General features: G+C 44.0%; 1 protein-coding gene across 1 annotated transcript in view; it reads right to left on the bottom strand.

Moving 5' to 3' along the window:
• endog (endonuclease G) overlaps positions 1 to 19,484 on the bottom strand; it is a 60,853-nt gene that overhangs the window by 7,547 nt on the left and 33,822 nt on the right. The window contains exon 5 of the mRNA XM_083644468.1: positions 2,413 to 2,494. Within this exon, the coding sequence (XP_083500594.1) occupies positions 2,413 to 2,494 (82 nt within the window). The remainder of the gene's footprint in view (positions 1 to 2,412; positions 2,495 to 19,484) is intronic.

Below are 19,484 nucleotides of genomic sequence, written 5' to 3'. Positions count from 1 at the left end.
ACATAAGTGAAGCATGGCACACCACATCTTGGCTGGACCACTGCATCAGCACCACTGATGCCCATGCCACCTTACAGTCAATGGAGATTCTGTATGAAGCTACTGTGTCTGATCATGTTCCATTTGTTATGTCCTTGGATACAGATAGGCTCCCTAAAATGTCTGAGGAGGCCAATGGTCTCAGTAGTCCCAGAGTAGACTGGGCAAAGATAACAGAGTATGACGCTCTGGCTTTTTATGGGAGAACAAATTATCTTTTGAGTGTTGTCTTCTTGCCCATAGATGCTATTTTGTGTTCTGATGTAAATTGTAATGTTGCCTCTCACTGTAATGACCTATGTAAAATGTATGACTGTATTGTGGGAGCTTCGTGTGAGGCGAGCACTCCACCTCTCACCCACCCTAGTAAGGCATGTAACATCAAGCCAGGGTGGAATAAATATGTAGCTGCTCATCATGCAGAAGCCAAGGAGGCTTACAGGTCCTGGGTTCTAGCCGGTAGGCCTAGACAAGGGGCAGGAGCTGGAGTATAAAAAGCTCACGAATGCCAGGTATAAGTATGGAGTTCGCTATATAGCATGAGCAGGCCATGCTCTATGACTCTATGGCTGAAAAGCTGCTGGGTAACGATGTCACAGGCTTCTGGAAGGAGGTAAAGGCTCTGAACAGGGCCGGGGCATTGTTATCCTGCACCATAGAGGGAGTCTCTGGTGCTGCTAATATAGCTGAACTGTGGAGGCAACATTACTCTGTCCTCTTCAATTGTGTTAAAAGTAGTCCTTATAATGTGGGCACCATTGTGAATGACGATGTAGTGTCAGTTACAGCTAAACAAGTTTACCAGGCGACCTTACAGCTAGCCGATAACAAAGCATGTGGATTAGATCATATTTCTGCTGAACATCTTAAGTTAGCTAGCCCCAAGGCTGCAGCTCTTCTTGCCATGTGTTTTAATAGCTTTATGATCCACGGTTTTCTGCCGGCATCTATGTTGTCAGTCACTCTGGTGCCTGTTATCAAGGATACGACTGGTAAAGTCGAGAGCCTAGATAACTATAGGCCTATCGCCCTAGCCAGTGTGATTTCCAAAGTATTTGAAATGGTTTTATTAGATCGTTTAAATTTGTTTATTTCCAGAACTGATAATCAATTTGGCTTTAAGGCCAAGAATAGCACTGATTTGTGTATCTATGCATTGAAGGAGGTTGTCGAAGCCTATAAAAGGCAGAACTCCTCTGTTTTAGTGGTTTTTTATTATTGATGCATCTAAGGCTTTTGATCGAGTCAATCATCATAAGCTGTTTCTAAAATTGAGTCAAAGAGGTGTGCCTGGCAGCATAATACGCATCCTGGCATACTGGTATGCCAACCAGAGTATGCAGGTAAAATGGGGCAATAGTGTCTCTACCCGTTTTGGTGTTGGCAACGGGGTACGGCAGGGGGGCTACTCTCCCCTGCTCCCTTTAATTTATACATGGATGATTTCTCTGTCCAGCTAAGAGGCTGCAGAACAGGATGTATGATCCGTAACACCTTGATTAACCATCTTATGTATGCGGATCATGCAATCTTCTCCCCCAGCAGCGCTGGGTTTCAACATCTGCTGAATATCTGTTCTGATTACGGGGTTCAATTTGATGTGAAATACAATGCTAAGAAGAGTGTTGTTATGATCTGTAGAACGAAAGAGGACCGGGATCTTGCTTTTCCTGTTTTTCTTTTGTCTGAGCATGCTCTATGTGTCTGTGATAAAACTAAATATCTGGGCCACTTCATCACTGACCATATGGGTGATGATGATGATGATATGTATAGACAGCGACGTGTGTTATACATTCAGGCTAACATGTTGGTCAGGAAATTCCACTCCTGTTCTGATGATGTTAAGATCACACTCTTTAGGGCTTACTGTACCCCTATCTATACTGCCCCCTTGTGGGTAAAGTTTAAGAAGGCGAGCATCCATAAACTTCAGGTTGCCTATAATGACTGCATGCGCATCTTGCTGAAAAGGCCCAGGTGGAGCAGTGCTAGTGACCTGTTCTGTAAGGCGGGGGTGGCCACTTTCCAGGCGCTCCTGAGAAATCTGAGGTACAGGTTCATCTGTCGATTGAACGTGTCTCAGAATGCTTTTAATTATTAAGTTGCTCGCTGATCCTGGGCTAAGCACTGTGAGATACCAGTCACATATGTGGAAATTCTGCTATGATTCTCTTTTATAATGTTTCTTTGTTCTTTTATTGTGCTCTTACGTGTTTTTTGTAATTGTGTATGTGACATCTATGGACCAAGTGTCTGTCAATAAAGGTTTGATTGATTGATTGATTGTATAGAAACAACTCACCAAAATTGACTATTGCACAACTGATTTCACAACCCCCGCCCGCAACCCCGTCCCTTGCCACACATTACCTTGAAGAAGTGTGTCGGCACGGCAACGTGGTTGCGACCCAAAACCTGATAGCGAACATAGAGCTTCCCATCAGCCTCCTGTCTGCAACACACACACACAAAAAGACACACACACACACACACACACACGCACACACACACACACACACACACACACACACACACAGTATTTACTAGGTAATTGGTAACATCAGCTGGCACTTATGGAAAACCAGGCATTAGCACGTTTGTGATTAATAGCCCTAATTTAGCATCATCACCTGTCATGCTCTCAGATATGTCATTTGGCCTGTGAGATTATAATGACTGGAAAACCACTTTTTTCTGAAAAAAAATCAAGGTATAGCATCCCAGCTTTGGTATACATTTTTGGTATATATTATAACAACTTCATTCTTTTATCATATTACAGAGACATCCATGTCAAACAAAAGGAAGAGATCAGCAAGCCCTTTAGGGGGTCAGTTTAAAACAAGAGAAAAAAGTAAAGTAACTAATAATGGCATCCATATTACAATGTTCTAATTCAGTGTTTCCCATTCATTGATACATTTATGGCGCACCGCCACAACGGGATTTTGACCGCTACAACAGATGTTGACGGAGTTTCCCCCCCCTCGCAAAACTCCACATTGGCCCGCTGTCTCTGTGTGTGTGTGTGTGTCTCTCTCTCTCTCTCTCTCAAACACACAGGACAGCGGCGTGATGATTAAGTGAGATCAGGGCCAATCAGAGGCAGAGTAGAACGGGGAAATGTCGTTTTCGAGACACGTGATCGATTAAATGCATCGTGATTCATCGTAGGGTCCGCCTCCTCGGAAAGTCGGCATCCAGGAAAATCACACATCACAGCGAGAAGTGCATCTGCTTCAAAAACACCTCGCCGCGTCGGCAGCGGTCGTCAAACTGACAAAACAGCTTGTCTGTGAAGCACTGGGGAGCAGGGCTGCGTGTGTGGTTAAAGACCGCTAATATCAGCCAAACACCGTTCATGAATGATGAGTCTTGCGTTGAGGCTACAGCAGCCCTTCACCATATATGAAACAACGTTCGGAGTGGAGCCAAAGTTACTCCCTCTTCAGGCATATGCAGCATACGAACCAAGGGATTTCATCTGCCATTCATTTTCCAATCTACTTTTCATAAAATGCTTATAAAAACTGTTTTACTTGGTCAAACCAAGCGATTCAGCTATATTTAGAATGTTAGATTTTGGACTCCTGCAGGCCAGGAGGATGATAGCTCTGTCCTGGAAAAAAATGGAAATACCATCAATACAAGTTTGGAAGAGGGAGATGGCAGCCTGTATGGCGCTAGAACGCCTGACATATCAGTAGAGGAAGGGCAGAAGATTTTGAGAGGGTATGGGACCCTCTGATATCATTTCTAGCTCGTTGATGTGCAGTTTTTTGTTTTTTATTTTTTTGTCTTTGTTTCGTTTTGTGCTATTTATCATTGTTTTGCTTAGTTTAGTTTTGTATTCTTAATATAATTATGTAATATGTGAATTTGATTACTATTGTCTGTATGTATGTGTAATATATGTGGGGAGAAAAATGTGAAACTGAATAAAAATATTGTGGGGGAAAAAAAAATAGGACTAGATGTTACAATCCCTGATGAAATCAGCACAACACTTGAGAGATGTCTTCTTGAGTAGGGTTGGACATGTTCTCTTTGCTGGGGTTGGAACTGGCGATGACTACTAGGAGCCACCAGCACAACACATCGTCAGTTGTGTACCCCAGACTCATTAGGTGTTTCGGCCTTTTATCACAATACACCCTCGTCCGAGGCTGTCCCACCACAGGCTGATCAGGCCTGGGTCTGTGTTGCATGGTTGCTCCATGTGGTCATTTTGCAGCCCATACTGTGTCCTTTCGTTTCAGCCACAGCCAGTGACTGCTCCTTTCGGCAACAGTGGCAAGTTCTTTAATGACCTTCCGTTGGGCCTGCCCTCTGATCCCTACTTCCTTCAGGAGCCTTGTGGTGGAAGTGGCTACAAAGCCTCTGCAGCCCACCTCCACTGGACGCAGCCTCACACTCTAGCCTCGCTCCTCTGTTTCAGCTGCTAAGTTGGTGTTGGAGAAAAATATAAGTTCCATGCCATTTCCTATTCAATAAGCTAATAATTGCATACGCATAATTATGCTACAATAAGTTAACATGACATGACATCTGACACATATAGATTCACCCCAGTGGCATTGAGGACTTCTCTCTTTTGCTGAGACCTTGGGCAGTGCATCGTGTCCAATAACAACTGATAACAGTTTCCCTGTCAGACTTCAAGTGGACGCACACACATTTCCAAAGTTCATCCCCCTCCTCTCTGCTTTTCCTCCTTACAGTATAAAGCGTTAAACTGTGAGTCATCCGCTGAATATTTGGACTCTGTATAACGTATCAGAATGTGTACATTGAGATTCAGCCCTCTGACAATACATATTGACAGAGAATGTATGGTTTTAAATATACTTTCATAAGACATCTTTCGGACTCCTGGCTTCAATTCATTTGGTTTATATAAGCTGTTTGAATCATTATAATGCGGATGAGGAATGGTGAAATTCCATTCTCTAACAATTGGCGACACGGTACAGGATATCTACGACAGAGCGGGTAAGTCTGAATTAATTTCATAATTCGTTACTGAGCTGTCGTCTGATATCTAAAAGAATCTGAAATGTTTGCATATTGTGGGTGTGTCAAAATGACATTGTATATAACTGTAAATATGTATGGTTTATATAATAACCTAAGTTAGTATCTTGTGGGTTTCTTGAGACAAGGGGGGACGCCCCAATGTAAATAATAAAGATGACCTCAGGACCATTAGAAACTCTCTTGACAGGCTGTATTTTGCAGTGGGCAAGAGAGCCTGAGAAGCGTTATCACATATTGCCTCAAAAAGCCAGAAGGCTGCATAATGCAGCGACTAGGATAGTCCAGTTGGGAAACTGTGGCGAGCACGTGAGAGAGCCTAGGCAATATGCTTGATACGGTCTTTAAGAACCACACGACCATACTAATAAAACCAAAAGAAGTTAGTTTTTGAAATTCCCACAACATGTAATAAATAACAAATGTAACAAGCAACAAAATAGAACCTAAGTTAGTTGAGTGGGTTTTCTTGAGACTGAAGGGGGATGCCCTGGGTAATTGGCAAGGCCAACACCATGCAAAAATAATTGTAGAAGGTCAGAAGCCCACACATTATTGGGGAACCAACATCAGGTTGACATGATTGTAGATGGCCAGAAGGCCACACATTATTGGGAAACCAACATCAGGTTGACATAATTGTAGAAGACCAGAAGGACACACATTATTGGGGAACCAACATGAGTTCAAGAATATATAGGAAATAAGTCTGAGAAAAAACCCACAACCATACTGACTAAACCAACGTAAACAGCTATTTCATATTAGACCGTAAAATAAAACAATTTCTTAAGGAGCCAATTTTCAAAGGAAAACAAATTGAACAGGAAATTTGCAAAAAGTATATTTTGGCCATACCCAAAATACAGAATCAATATGTCCCTTGAACAAATTGATCTGTCACCAGTTTGTAAATTCCAGGAATACCCCCAAACACGGACGGAACTGGTCAAGCAGGAGAACAACCGTCCCTTCTTCCCCTTGATACCCCACATCGAGTTGCCAGGTAAGGTGTTGAAAATTACTTTACACACACATGGACACAGATCAAGACGACAAGTAAGTGATAAACAAAACAGTAGCTCTCTCTCTCTCTCTCTCTCTCTCAATACAGGTTTTAATACCCTTGGTGCGTATAGCAAGACTGAAATATTACCTCAGATTGAGCCTGAGATGTGTGTTTACCTCAAGAGTTTTTCCTGAGATGTCAGTTTACCTCAGAGTTTACCTGAGAGGTCAGTTTACCTAATCAGTGCTTTGCCTTTTGCCAAAGGGAGTGATTTACGAGAGAGAGAGAGACACGCAACAGAATTGGCTCTGAAAACAGCGTCTCTATAACCAAAACAAAAAGATAACCCAATTATACTCTCATCTGACTCTGCTCTCTGAGAATGGACACTGAATCTGGGCCTGGCACTTGTAGAAGGCCAGAGTGTCAAGGAGCCAGAGAGACAGCTTGGGAGGATTATCAAACAATATGAGAGAGCTGAGCATTTGGTTGGGCCCCCACAATTAGCCACAGGGCCAAACCCAATTAATAATGCTGTGATTTTCCCCAATGTAAACACCGCAGAAAAAGCACCTCGAAAGCGCACACCTAGCACCGACGTATGCGGTGAGTTAGGACATTGGGCGAACAGGTGTCGTAGCAGACGTAAAAATCGTGGCCTGCCACAAACAATTAAGGATCCCCAAACCTTTGAGCAAACAACAGTTAGCCCGCCACCGCCTTTTCCGTTCGGAGAGAACGGCCCTGTATCACAGGTTTAAAACAATGTCATTCAGACCAAAGTCAACTTGTACCCCACAGTATTATTTCAAAACATTAGCCTAGCGAAAACAATTTGGAATACGATGCCAAGCTAGACTATGGCACCATCTCCAGGCTGATTGTATCAACACACCCTGAGAGAACAAAGTGTATGAATGAAATGTTTTTGTTTGTTATAAATCGATAGAGTGAAGTAAGCTCTGCATTATTTAAAGTGCAGTAAGCAAATTTGAATCAACCAATTATAGTCCAGGCAAAGTAGCGTTTTACGACAAACTAATTGTAAAATAATTTTTTGCAGCTTAGATCATTTCTATCAGGTGTCCAGAACAACATACTAAAAGTCCTAAGAAATCCTAGTTGAGGAAATATGTTTAATTCTCATCAATCCAAGATGTGTGCCAGTAAGGCCAGACAACAATACACCCCAATGGGGCTATTTTTTTCCTTTACTCCTATCAAAATAAAACTTTATACAATGAAAGTATCCATGAAAAGTAACATTTTCTGTATTACAAGTTTCTTTGAAAATGAATTTGAATATGCAAATGAGCTATACACTAATCGAATATAGGCTACCCAAAATATACCCGCATAGGAGTAAAGGAAAAAATGAAGCCTATCACAATCAAACCTCACACAGTGAAAGTATACATGAAAAGGAACTTTTTTGTTTTACAAGTTTCTTGGAAAAATCTATTTTAAATATGCACATGAGCTCAACACTAGGCCTAATTGACTTGTCCAATAAGCCATAAAGTCACAAGTAAAACAGGGGCCAAATAACTAACACATTCATGTCTATTCAGTAAGTTAACCTATGCATAAACAAGATAAATTTGAAGTCACTTGCCACACTTACCTGGGTCACTTGCCACAAAAAGACTTATATTGACCTTAAGAATTGATTGCACAATCTTGCCTCCAGCTGCTTTCTAATTATTTTTATTTTTTTGCGAACAAGCCTAACCTAATGACATGACAGAAAGTCAGAATAGCCATCTTAGTCATTAGTAACGTGGTGAGATTACATTTTGGGTTGGTAGATTTACAAATAATTGGTATTGTTGGTAAGATTACGAGATAACAGGCAGAAGTCATTCTTACCAACTAAACGATTCACTCTCACACAGAAGACAGATGAAAAACCAGATAGACACACTTTCCAGACATTCCAGCTCTTTAAATAATTTTGCCAGACACCAAAACTGCTTCTGTTTTTGTAGTAAGCAAGTATTTCAGACCAGGCGGGCCACACATCAGACTTCCACCGTTTGTAAAGTAGTTTTGCAGTGTTATGAGAAGCTAGCAACAGCAATATCTAGGCTAGAAACCCAATCGGAACATTTTAAGTTACCAACTCCTTTCTTCCCCCCCCCCGATTTTTTTTTATCCCATTTTATCCCCCATTAGTGCTCACTTGATTTCTCAATCCTGGTTGCTACTCCATCCTCTGCCGATCTGGGGAGAGCCGAGACTGGCTCCATGCTTCCTCCGAGACATGGGCAGTCAGCCAACCACTTCTTTTCACCTGACAGAGGAAGCTTCACCGGTAGGACATAGCACGTGGGAGGTTCACGCTATTCCAACCAGTTCCCCTCCCTCTGAACAGGGCACGGTGGCTCAGTGGTAGGGCTGTCGCCTCACAGTCAGAAGGTCCTGAGTTTGATTCTCGCCTGGGACACTGTGGGCGCTGTGGTTGTGTTCCCCCCCATATCTTCAGTGCCTACTGCCCAGGTGGGGTATCTCGTCGTAAGGGCCTTTCTGTCTGTGTGGAGTTTGCATGTTCTCCCCGTGCTCCCCCAGGGGGTTCCTCCGTATATAACCCCCCCCACTAAAAACATGCAGAAGATCAGATCGTCATCGTCATCCGACCAGTGACGACAACATCCGAAGTTGGTCCCCGGGCGCTGTACGAGAAAGCGACCACTGCTCCTGGCCTGCCCCCTGGAGGAAAGGACAAGCCTGGATGGGTCAAATGCCCAGGACATATTTCACTGACCACCATCTGTGTGTAGTGGCCGCATGCATGTGTTGTAGTGTGTTGTGTGACAATAAAGACAGGCTGCCGTCTGAAAATCGTTCATTTAAATCGTTCGTACCCTTAACGACCAGAGGAGGAACCACATTAGCAACCAGGATATTGCATGTTTTTGTGAAGGGGGTTCCAATATGAAGGAAACCCCCAGGAGGCACGGGGAGAACATGCAAACTCCACACAGAAAGGCCCTTTTTGCCGACCCCACCTGGGCGGTGGGCACTCGAGGACATGCAGACGGGCACGCATTCCTTCAGCGTTCACCTCGTCCCAGGTGGGAATCGAACCCAGGACCTTCGAGCTGTGAGGCGATAGTGCTTACCACTGCACCACCGTACCTCCCTACCAACTCGTTTCTAACTAGACATTTCTATCTGGTTAGGCTTGTTCGCAAAAAAAATAAAAAAAAATTAGAAAGCAACTGGAGGCAAGATTGTGCAATCAATTCTTAAGGTCAATATAAGTCTTTTTGTGGCAAGTGACCCAGGTAAGTGTGGCAAGTGACTTCAAATTTATCTTGTTTATGCATAGGTTAACTTACTGAATAGACATGAATGTGTTAGTTATTTGGCCCCTGTTTTACTTGTGACTTTATGGCTTATTGGACAAGACAATTAGGCCTAGTGTTGAGCTCATTTGCATATTTAAAATAGATTTTTCCAAGAAACTTGTAAAACAAAAAAGTTCCTTTTCATGTATACTTTCACTGTGTGAGGTTTGATTGTGATAGGCTTCATTTTTTCCTTTACTCCTATGCGGGTATATTTTGGGTAGCCTATATTCGATTAGTGTATAGCTCATTTGCATATTCAAATTCATTTTCAAAGAAACTTGTAATACAAAAAATGTTACTTTTCATGGATACTTTCATTGTATAAAGTTTTATTTTGATAGGAGTAAAGGAAAAAAATAGCCCCATTGGGGTGTATTGTTGTCTGGCCTTACTGGCACACATCTTGGATTGATGAGAATTAAACATATTTCCTCAACTAGGATTTCTTAGGACTTTTAGTATGTTGTTCTGGACACCTCATAGAAATGATCTAAGCTGCAAAAAATTCTTTTACAATTAGTTTGTTTTTTGGTTCCAAAATGAGTTACTTTGCCTGGACTATTAGTAAAGACAATAAATAGACTGTTGATTATTATTTTGAAAATAAATCATAATAATTTGTGTGTGATGAAGGGTGAAATTTCCTGTGTGAAATAATCAGTTTCTTAAACAGAAACGTGCACATTTATTTGCCACCATTGGGTGGAAGGAATATTATTATTAAGTGTGCATACCAACATTTTTCCTTTTTGGTATGATCTACACATAGCAAAATTTACACTTAGCTACGGTGAGATGTTTCAAGAGTTTATCTAGATAAGACAATAGCCTGAGGACAGACTACACTGGAGTTTGCGTTTGGAGTAGTGAGGTCTCTAGACCATATTTCAAGCAGAAGGCCATTCGTGCATAATCTAATCCGATCACCCCCTGACGTCAGTCAAGTTTTAGTATGACGTGGTCAGTCAAAGTCTTAGTATGACGTCTGTAATGACGTCAGATATGACGTCAGTTAATTCTCATATATATAGCAAGGGTTCTACGTCACCTCTCTCTCTCTGGCCGATCATAGCAGCAGCTAGCTTCACGGCAGTCCATCTCCCCTGAAGCCGTCCTCCGAAGCGTTGTTTTGCGGCTGTTTTGCACCACATCTGCAGACCGAATCAGCACCCCCAAGTCCTCTTTACCCGTGGATAATCCCCGCGGATCTCTCAACGCTCCCCACCCCACTCCTGGCATGTCGGATCCCGAGCCAGAGCAGTCCATGGACAGTGACGACAGCTTAAACAACGATACCCTGTTCCGGATCAGCCACGGAGCGTATTTGCCCTCCGAGACGCCTGACGACACCCGCGAAGCGGCAGTGCCACAGGCCGCCGACGTAGCCACGACGAGAAGGCACGGGGCGCGCCACTGCGACGGGCCGCGCCACAGCTCAGCAGCCGATCCTGTCCCGGGTGTTCAGGCGTCCAGCTGCGTCCGCACCCAGGCTTCTTCTCCAAGCAGGCATCACAGGCCGTTCCATTCCACGTCGCTTGTGGTCAGTTGCACGGCAGGCGCGGATCCCTCTGCTATCACCGGGCAGTTAAGTCTTTACTTTAACCGTAAATAAACGGGAGGTTGCGTGAGTAAAAGATGTCACGTCGCTGCCTGATGACGGTGACGTTATCACTGCACATTGTATATTTCATCCATAATTCTGTCAGCATGTTGTTGAGCTCATAAAAAAAAAAAAAAAAAAAAACTTGGCTCATGGAGCACGTCTGGGCATCAGTTTGAGTGTTAGCTAATCATAACCTTAAGACCGAAGTCAGACGGCCCAGGGGATGTTGACAGATCATCATTTTTCTTAACAGCAAAGCTTGAAACGTTTGCATTGAGGCCGTATCACCACTCTGACAGTAACAGCGTCTTCGTTTACATTCACGCTGGCTGTCTTATTTCACGTTTTTTCGCGTCAAGCTACCCAGTCCTAACTCACCACTTCCTGTTAACGAATTTCAAGGTAAAACGCCTTTGGCGTTCCTGTTGACCATAAATAATACCAAAGCTAAAACAGTTAATACAGTGACATGCTAGTCATGTAACAAGAGGCTGCGAAACCCACCGTTATATAACCATATAACCAACCATAACATATCACTGCGAGTTGCAACTAGCAGTATATGGTGCATTTGCAAGGGGGTGAAACTATTTTATTCGTTTGTTAACCAGTTTCTTTATATCTCATGCATTAAGCATTTCATTTCAGCTCTAGGGTTGCGCCAGAATGAACAGTTTGCCCCATGGATCTCTTGGTCTGCCCAGAGCGTCCGAGATGATATGGCACTCCCGCATCAGTGCTGCAGGCCGGGTCCCGTCAATCACCGTGAATCTGCCCAGACTTCCCCATGGTCTGGCCTCAGCTGCGCCAGCAAGGCTATGAGCAGTCCGTAGCAAACAGGTGTTTGTTGGGGGAAAAGATGGTCGCTATCTGATGACATCATCACCGGCCGTCACCGTATCTTTTTCATGCAAATAGCTACTAATAATGCTTGCATTCCCATGAATTATTGGCATGTAATCTTGAAATAATTTGTCCTTGAAAGGGCTAAAAAGTGTTGAAGCTATTATTATAAGAATTTCGCATCGGGTGAATCATGTCTGCCTCTCCACCTAGCGATCCTGTCCATGTGTCATATTTATTTTCAGCTCATCAATCTCATCATGTGATGACTGCTCCGGATTCGGATTCTGGACTCCTCATCGCACAATTCGGTTCACCAGACAAACCACTAAGTAATCCAAGTCCAGCGCCAAGTCGGGAAGTCACTAAGTCACCGAGGCCAAGCTGGGAACCCCTAAGTCACCAACCCCTAAGTCATCCCCTAAGCCACCAAGTCACCAACCCCTCAGTCATCCCCTAAGCCACTAAGTCACCAACCCCTAAGTCATCCCCTAAGCCACTAAGTCACCAACCCTAAGTCATCCAAGTCCAGCGCCAAGTCGGGAAGTCACTAAGTCACCGAGGCCAAGTTGGGAACCCCTAAGCCACTAAGTCACCAACCCGGATCCGGATTCGGATTCCGGACCCCTCATCGTACAATTCGGTTCACCATACAAACCCCGAAGTCACCCAAGTCCAACGCCAAGTCAAGTCACCCAGGCCAAGCCGGGAACCCCTAAGTCACTAAGTCACCAACCCCTAAGTCAGGGGGAAGATCCGGATCCGGACTCGGATTCCGGACTCCTCGTTGTACATTTGGTTCGCCATACAAACCCCTAAGTCATCCAAGTCCAGCGCCAAGTCAAGTCACTAAGTCACCCAGGCCAAGTCGGGAACCCCTAAGTCACTAAGTCACCAACCCCTAAGGCATCCAAGTCCAGCGCCAAGTTGGGAAGCGCCAGCCGTAAGTCACTAGGTCACCTACCCCCAAGTCACTAAGTCACCAACCCCTAAGTCATCCTAACTTCTGGAAACAATCTACTCCCCATGGCTCGCGACATCAGGCTCAGGCCTCAGACTGGCCCCCGGCTCCCCTGTTCCTCATCGCACCTCGTCACCACATGACAAGATCCTGGTTCATCCTGCACCTCAAGCGGACGCTCCCGCTGGTCTTCATCAGCTCTCCAGCTACACCCGCCCGGAGCAGGCGGCCATACCGTGGCCCAAAGAACCCTCCTCCCTTAATCGGCGAGCATGGCAACGAACAGTGTCCCGGGCTTCCGTGCCAAAATGTCTCGTTGGTGGTGGCTCCCCGAAAAGCACAGCGCCCAGTAAGGCGCAGTAAATCTCCCGGATCATTTTTGGGGGAAGAGAGAGAGAGTCGAGAGAGAGAGTCAGGGTCAGTCAGAAGGCCAAGTCGTGCGGCGCGCAAGGCCCGACCGAGTTGGGAAGCGCCAGCCGCAAGTAGGGGGATCAAGATCGAAGGCCCGACCGAGTTGGGAAGCGCCAGCCGCAAGTAGCTGTAAGTCGTTAAAAAGGTTGAAGGCCAGAAAAGTACAATCGACTACTAATGTACCGAGATCGAAGGCCCGACCGAGTTGGGAGCGCCAGCCGCAAATAGCTGTAAGTCGCTAAAAGGTTGAAGGCCAGAAAAGTACAATCAACTACCGGTGCCCGCAGATCTCAATTAACCTCCGGTAATCAGATCTTCCGTTTGGGGGATCTCCTAGCCTATGCAGATGCCCTCCTCTTGCCTCAAGAGCAGCGCCACTGGCTAATGGAGTCATGCGCCAAAGTATTTTCCATGCATGCTGATTGCTAAATAAAGTTTGTTAAATCCTACCAACTGGCCTCTCATGATTGAAGTGATATTTCAAGCAGAAGGCCATTCGTGCATAATCTAATCCGATCACCCCCTGACGTCAGTCAAGTTCTAGTATGACGTGGTCAGTCAAAGTCTTAGCATGACGTCTGTAATGACGTCAGATATGACGTCAGTTAATTCTCATATATATAGCAAGGGTTCTACGTCACCTCTCTCTCTCTGGCCGATCATAGCAGCAGCTAGCTTCACGGCAGTCCATCTCCCCTGAAGCCGTCCTCCGAAGCGTTGTTTTGCCCCACCCACCTCCCCAGTCCGCCACCAATGAGTCGTGACTCCTGATCCCCCACTGGGGGGGGGGTCTCCTAGCCTATGCAGATGCCCTCCTCTTGCCTCAAGAGCAGCGCCACTGGCTAATGGAGTCATGCGCCAAAGTATTTGCCATGCATGCCGATTGCTAAATAAAGTTTGTTAAATCCTACCAACTGGCCTCTCATGATTGAATTGTAATTTTGCCTCAGTCTGGGGACTGACCAACCCCAAAGCTAGCTCTTAAAGCAGTTTTGTTTGGGAACTCATCCAACCCACTCTCAAGCCAAGTCCACGAATATCTGTAAACTTGGAAGGCAGACTCCAGGAGCCATCTTGTTTATGAGGTTATTGCAACAAATTATAAAGTAAACAATTGGGTATGTACTCACAGAGTATCTCAAACATTATCTGCCGTACGTACTTATTGTACTAATAACTTGTAATGAAATTATTTTGTCTAAAATACAGGCACATTGTGAAATATAATGTTTACAGTTGCAGGTTGAATACGTCACACGGGAACCTTCACACGAGCACAAATCTGTATTTTGAGTACTGTGCTCCACAGTTCCAGAGGTCTACTTGACCTAGTTTAGTAAACTACTACAAATAGTAAGCTTAAAGGCCCAATCCGTCAATACTCACTATTACTGACGCCGGTGGCCGTTAGTGTAACTGCAGGCAGCGTGTGAACGAGCTGACGCGCGGGCACCATACTCGCACAAGCAGTTGCCTGGCAACAGCAGAGCTGTTGGTTGCTTTGTAACGTTAACTCATAAAAGTCACTTGAAAACGGCAACCTGGACAATTTATCGGTCAGATCAGCCTCGAGATGCCCAGGAAGGATTCTGGATGAATGAACACAGACTCAGGCAAAAATTCGATTCTAGTGCTACTGGATCTTAGCGCTGCATTTGACACTGTTGTTGGGCCAGACATTTTGATGAACACTGACAGTGAATGATAGACATGTTGAATGAACACTGACATTGAATGAAAGACATTTGAGTGAAAACTAACTGTCTTTGTGGAGGCACAGTGAGAGACACAAACCCCCACATTCCAAGCACCCGGCCATTTGAGTTCACACACCTATGCTAAAACGGCAGGGAAGCGGGCCATTCCTTTGTTATTGAAGATTGACAAAGGGACAGCCAACTCTGCTGTCTGTAAGTGAGATAAGGTGAGCCAATCAGAGTGTCTCACCACAACAAAGACACGCCCTGCACCTCACATTATATACAGGGTTGAAGCCCCAAAATCTTCAGTTCCTACGCAGCCCAGCTGCAGACAGGTCCTCCTCTCAGAAGTTCTAAGTAGCTGCACGCTGCAACAGGATCATCTGTACCACAGGGAGAGAGGGACAAGGCCCCACTCCTCTGGACCCAAGAATAGCATAGCCACCACCAGGCTAGTGCTACCTGCCCAGAGCTAAGCTAGCTCTGAGATCCTCTCCTCTCCTTCACCAAAGCCGGCATCGCCGCCCCCCAGCAGACCAAAGGCGCCTCAGCTTGGCCCGCAGAGACCGACCGTCTGTTCCTCCCTCACCTCTCCTCTTCGTCTGGACAGCGGGCGCGCATCCAGACCACTGTCTCCTACCGCTTGGAAAGAGACCCCTGCAAACCGAACTCAAACTTGTGCACAGAGTAAGGGACTGGCTCTAATTTTTCCCTTTATTAGTTCGGGCAGAAGTTAGGATTGATTAGCATGAGAAGAACTGTTGTTAATATTGATTTGATATTGTGAATTGATCTAATACTGTGAACGGAATGGTATGACTTGGAGCTATAAGTGACTGTATAAATGTGCATGAAACTGTGAATCTCTGAATGCTAGTTAAGACCACCTCCGATCCTGCGTGAGCAGATCTAGGCATTAAGACTAATGGCACAATTTGTCACTAGTCAAACGCCAGCGCACAGCTGTAGTGTTGAATTGTGTCGCGTCTGTTTCCCCTGCACTACTTTCTCATCCACGTGCACGCTCACATGCACGTACACACACACACACACACACACACACACACACACACACACACACACACACACAGGGTCTTGTGTAGGCAGCCATGTGGTGATGCAACCAGTCTGCCCCTCTAAGGCCTGACCTGAGTCCCCACACACACACACACACACACACACACACACACACACACACACACATACACACACACACACACACACGCACTTCCATACCTACCAGTCAATGATTTGGAATGTAACTTAGTTATAAATGAAATTCGTTGATTGTATTGCCAATACTTCCCTATTATTTTACATATAATAAATAGTGTCAACTTTTAATAGAATTCAACTGTTTCAGAGTGATTTTGTGGTATTGTGGTGAACCTCTGCTTAAAGATGAGAAACTCCACACTTCAGAGAGACTAACTGTGATTAAGGTTGGGTCCTGCAAAAATCAAGCAGGTGGTGCCCCTAGGTTAATCCTTATCAAGGATTACATATTTGATATTTTAATAATTTTATGAAATATTAATAATTTTCGGATTATTAATATTTTATTTTACCCAACCAAATTTAATCCAAATAACGAGCACAACACTGTTGACCACTCAATTTTATTGGACAGACTGGAAAACTGGGTTGGGCTATCGGGTACGGTCCTCCAGTGGTTCAAGTCCTATCTTCAAGACAGGAAGTACTTCGTCTCCATTGGCAATTACACATCTGACCTAACTAGGATGACCTGTGGGGTGCCTCAAGGATCCATTATGGGGCCCGTTCTCTTCAACCTTTATATGCTCCCTCTAGGCCTAATTATGCAAAAAAACAAAGTAGCCTATCATAACTATGCAGACGACACTCAGTTGTATATAACTCTTTCCTCAGCTGACTATGCCCCCATAGAATCATTGTGCCAGTGCATTGATCAAATAAATAACTGGATGTGCCAGAATTTCCTACAGCTAAACAAAGACAAAACTGAGGTGATCGTGTTTGGCCCCAAAGAACAAAGGCTTAAAATCACTGCATGCCTTGAGTCTCGATCCCTGAAGCCTAAGGATCAAGTCAAAAATCTTGGAGTTATTATTGATTCCGATCTCAACTTTGACTCCCACATTAAGTCAATTAGAAAATCTGCTTTTTATCATCTTAAAAATATAGCAAGAATTAGGGGATACATGTCCAGACAGGATCTAGAAAAACTAATTCACGCCTTCATTTATAGTAGGTTAGACTACTGCAATAGCCTTTTTTCTGGTCTCTCCAAAAAAGAACTTAGGCAACTTCAACTCATTCAGAATGCTGCTGCTAGAGTACTAACGAAGACTAAGAAAGCTGATCATATCACTCCAGTTCTTAAGTCCTTACACTGGTTGCCAGTGTGTCAGAGAATAGATTTTAAAATACTGTTATTAGTCTATAAATCACTTAATGGCCTAGGCCCAAAATACATAGCTGAATTGCTCCCACGCTACGAAACGTCTAGAACTCTTAGGTCAACAGGGTCCAGCTTATTAACTGTCCCTAGGATCAAATCAAATCACGGGAAGGCTGCATTTACCCACTATGCTTCTGCTAGCTGGAAAAAATTGCCTGAAGACCTCAGATCTGCCCCAACCTTACTTACTTTTAAAAATAGACTAAAGACTTTTATGTTTACCGTCGCTTTTAACTGCTGACAGCTATAAGTTTTAGCTCTTTCTGCAACTGCTGCGCCTGCTGCCTATTGCACTTTTTAAACCCTTTTTTTTTCAGTTTTGTTGTGATGCTTTTAAATGTCCATTTTATTTCTTCTTTTCGTTTATTTTCTTAATACACTTTTTATACTCTTTTTTTTAAAGTTTTGTTGTGATGCTTTTAAATGTCCGTTTTACTCTCTTCTTTTCTTTTCTTTTCCTGTCAACCATTTTATGTGAAGCACTTTGAATTGCCTCTGTGTATGAAATGTGCTATACAAATAAACTTGACTTGACTTGACGTTATTGTGGCATTTTTGGCCGTGTTTTGGCTTGCATTGGCTGCGGGGAAGTCGATACTCATGTTAGCACAAGCCAGGAAATAGCCTGCTCCCCCTGTATGTACGGTACCGTGTAATGCCTGGAGTTGACCAAACTGAACAATCAAACAATGTTTCATAAGCATAACAGTAACGTTAGGCATATTTAGGACTGTTAAATTCATTATCCACACAAGACGGTAACGTTATTAGTGGGGCTGGTGGTAATTTCTTTAAATGTAAATTAATATTAGTTAGCCGCGATTAGCATCAAGCTAACGTTAACTATGTGCAGTCCCACTGCAGCCAGAGCCTGCTGGCTGCGGGAAAGTTGATACTCATGTTAGCACAAGCCAGGAAATAGCCTGCTCCCCCTGTATGTACGGTACCGTGTAATGCCTGGAGTTGACCAAACTGAACAGTCAAACAATGTACCGTAAGCATAACAGACAGTAGGCTAACGTTAGGCATATTTCCGACTGTTAGATTCATTATCAACACAAGACAGTAACGTTATTAGTGGGGCTGGTGGTAATTTCTATAAATATAGCGAAATCTATTAGTTAGCCGCGTATAGCATCAAGCTAACGTTATGGTTCTAATAGGCACTCACCACCGCAGCTAAATGCAGTCAAACAATAATGTTCCATGACCATAAGCATAACGGTAGTAACGTTAGGGTTGCATTACTTCACACAAGACGGTAATGTTAGCAGAGTTTCTGACCAGGTGGTTAGATACTTGTACTACGGAGTGACAGTAAAAATCTTGAATCTTGAAAATCCATTAGCAAGCAGCTAACGTTATCTGGTCAAAACCACATTACAGTAGCTACAAGCAGCAAGTTCCCTTCATGAACCGAAAACACAGTCCTGAGTTTTCCCCCGATGTCGGTCACATTGCTGCTGTCTGGCCAGACGGGCTTCATTAGATAAATAATTATTTATTTATTTAGTGTGGACTTTTTCTGGAGTCTGTGTTGTTGTTTCCTTTTGCTAGCAGCTAGCGACGAACGTAACGTTAAAAGCTACTTTAGCCATTTCCTGTTAGCCGTCTAGGACAAGTACGCAAGCTCATGAATGCGCGCAGAAGTCACATCCTCTAGCTGTGGCGGGAAATACTAACCCCTTCGAAACTGAGGTATTTCCTCTGAACGGCTGGTCGGAGAGAAAGCCCCTGGTTGCCATTTTTAAGTTACGTCAAGGCGCATTCACTCACTGCCAATAAAAAACACTTAAAAACACATTTATTTTTAGCCAGAACCGACGGAATGGGCCTTTAATTGTGCTTACTAGTAGTTTTGTAGAGATAAAATTACAGTTATATTTTCAATATTAAATGAAATGAAGTGTTTTAAAGTGTCATTTCAAGATTCAAGATTCAAGATTTTATTGTCACTCCATGGTACAAGTATCACGTGTGAAATTCTTGTGCTGTGGACTCCGTTTACAACATAGTACGAATATAACAGGGCATATGAGTGCAAAAACAACAAGAGACACAACAAGCAATAAGGCAGTATAGTGA

Source organism: Poromitra crassiceps (genome assembly GCF_964638095.1).
Source record: "Poromitra crassiceps genome assembly, chromosome: 10".
Classification (NCBI taxonomy): domain Eukaryota; kingdom Metazoa; phylum Chordata; class Actinopteri; order Beryciformes; family Melamphaidae; genus Poromitra; species Poromitra crassiceps.
Note: the sequence above shows the minus strand (reverse complement) of the source record. Positions and strands in the feature narration are given on the sequence as shown.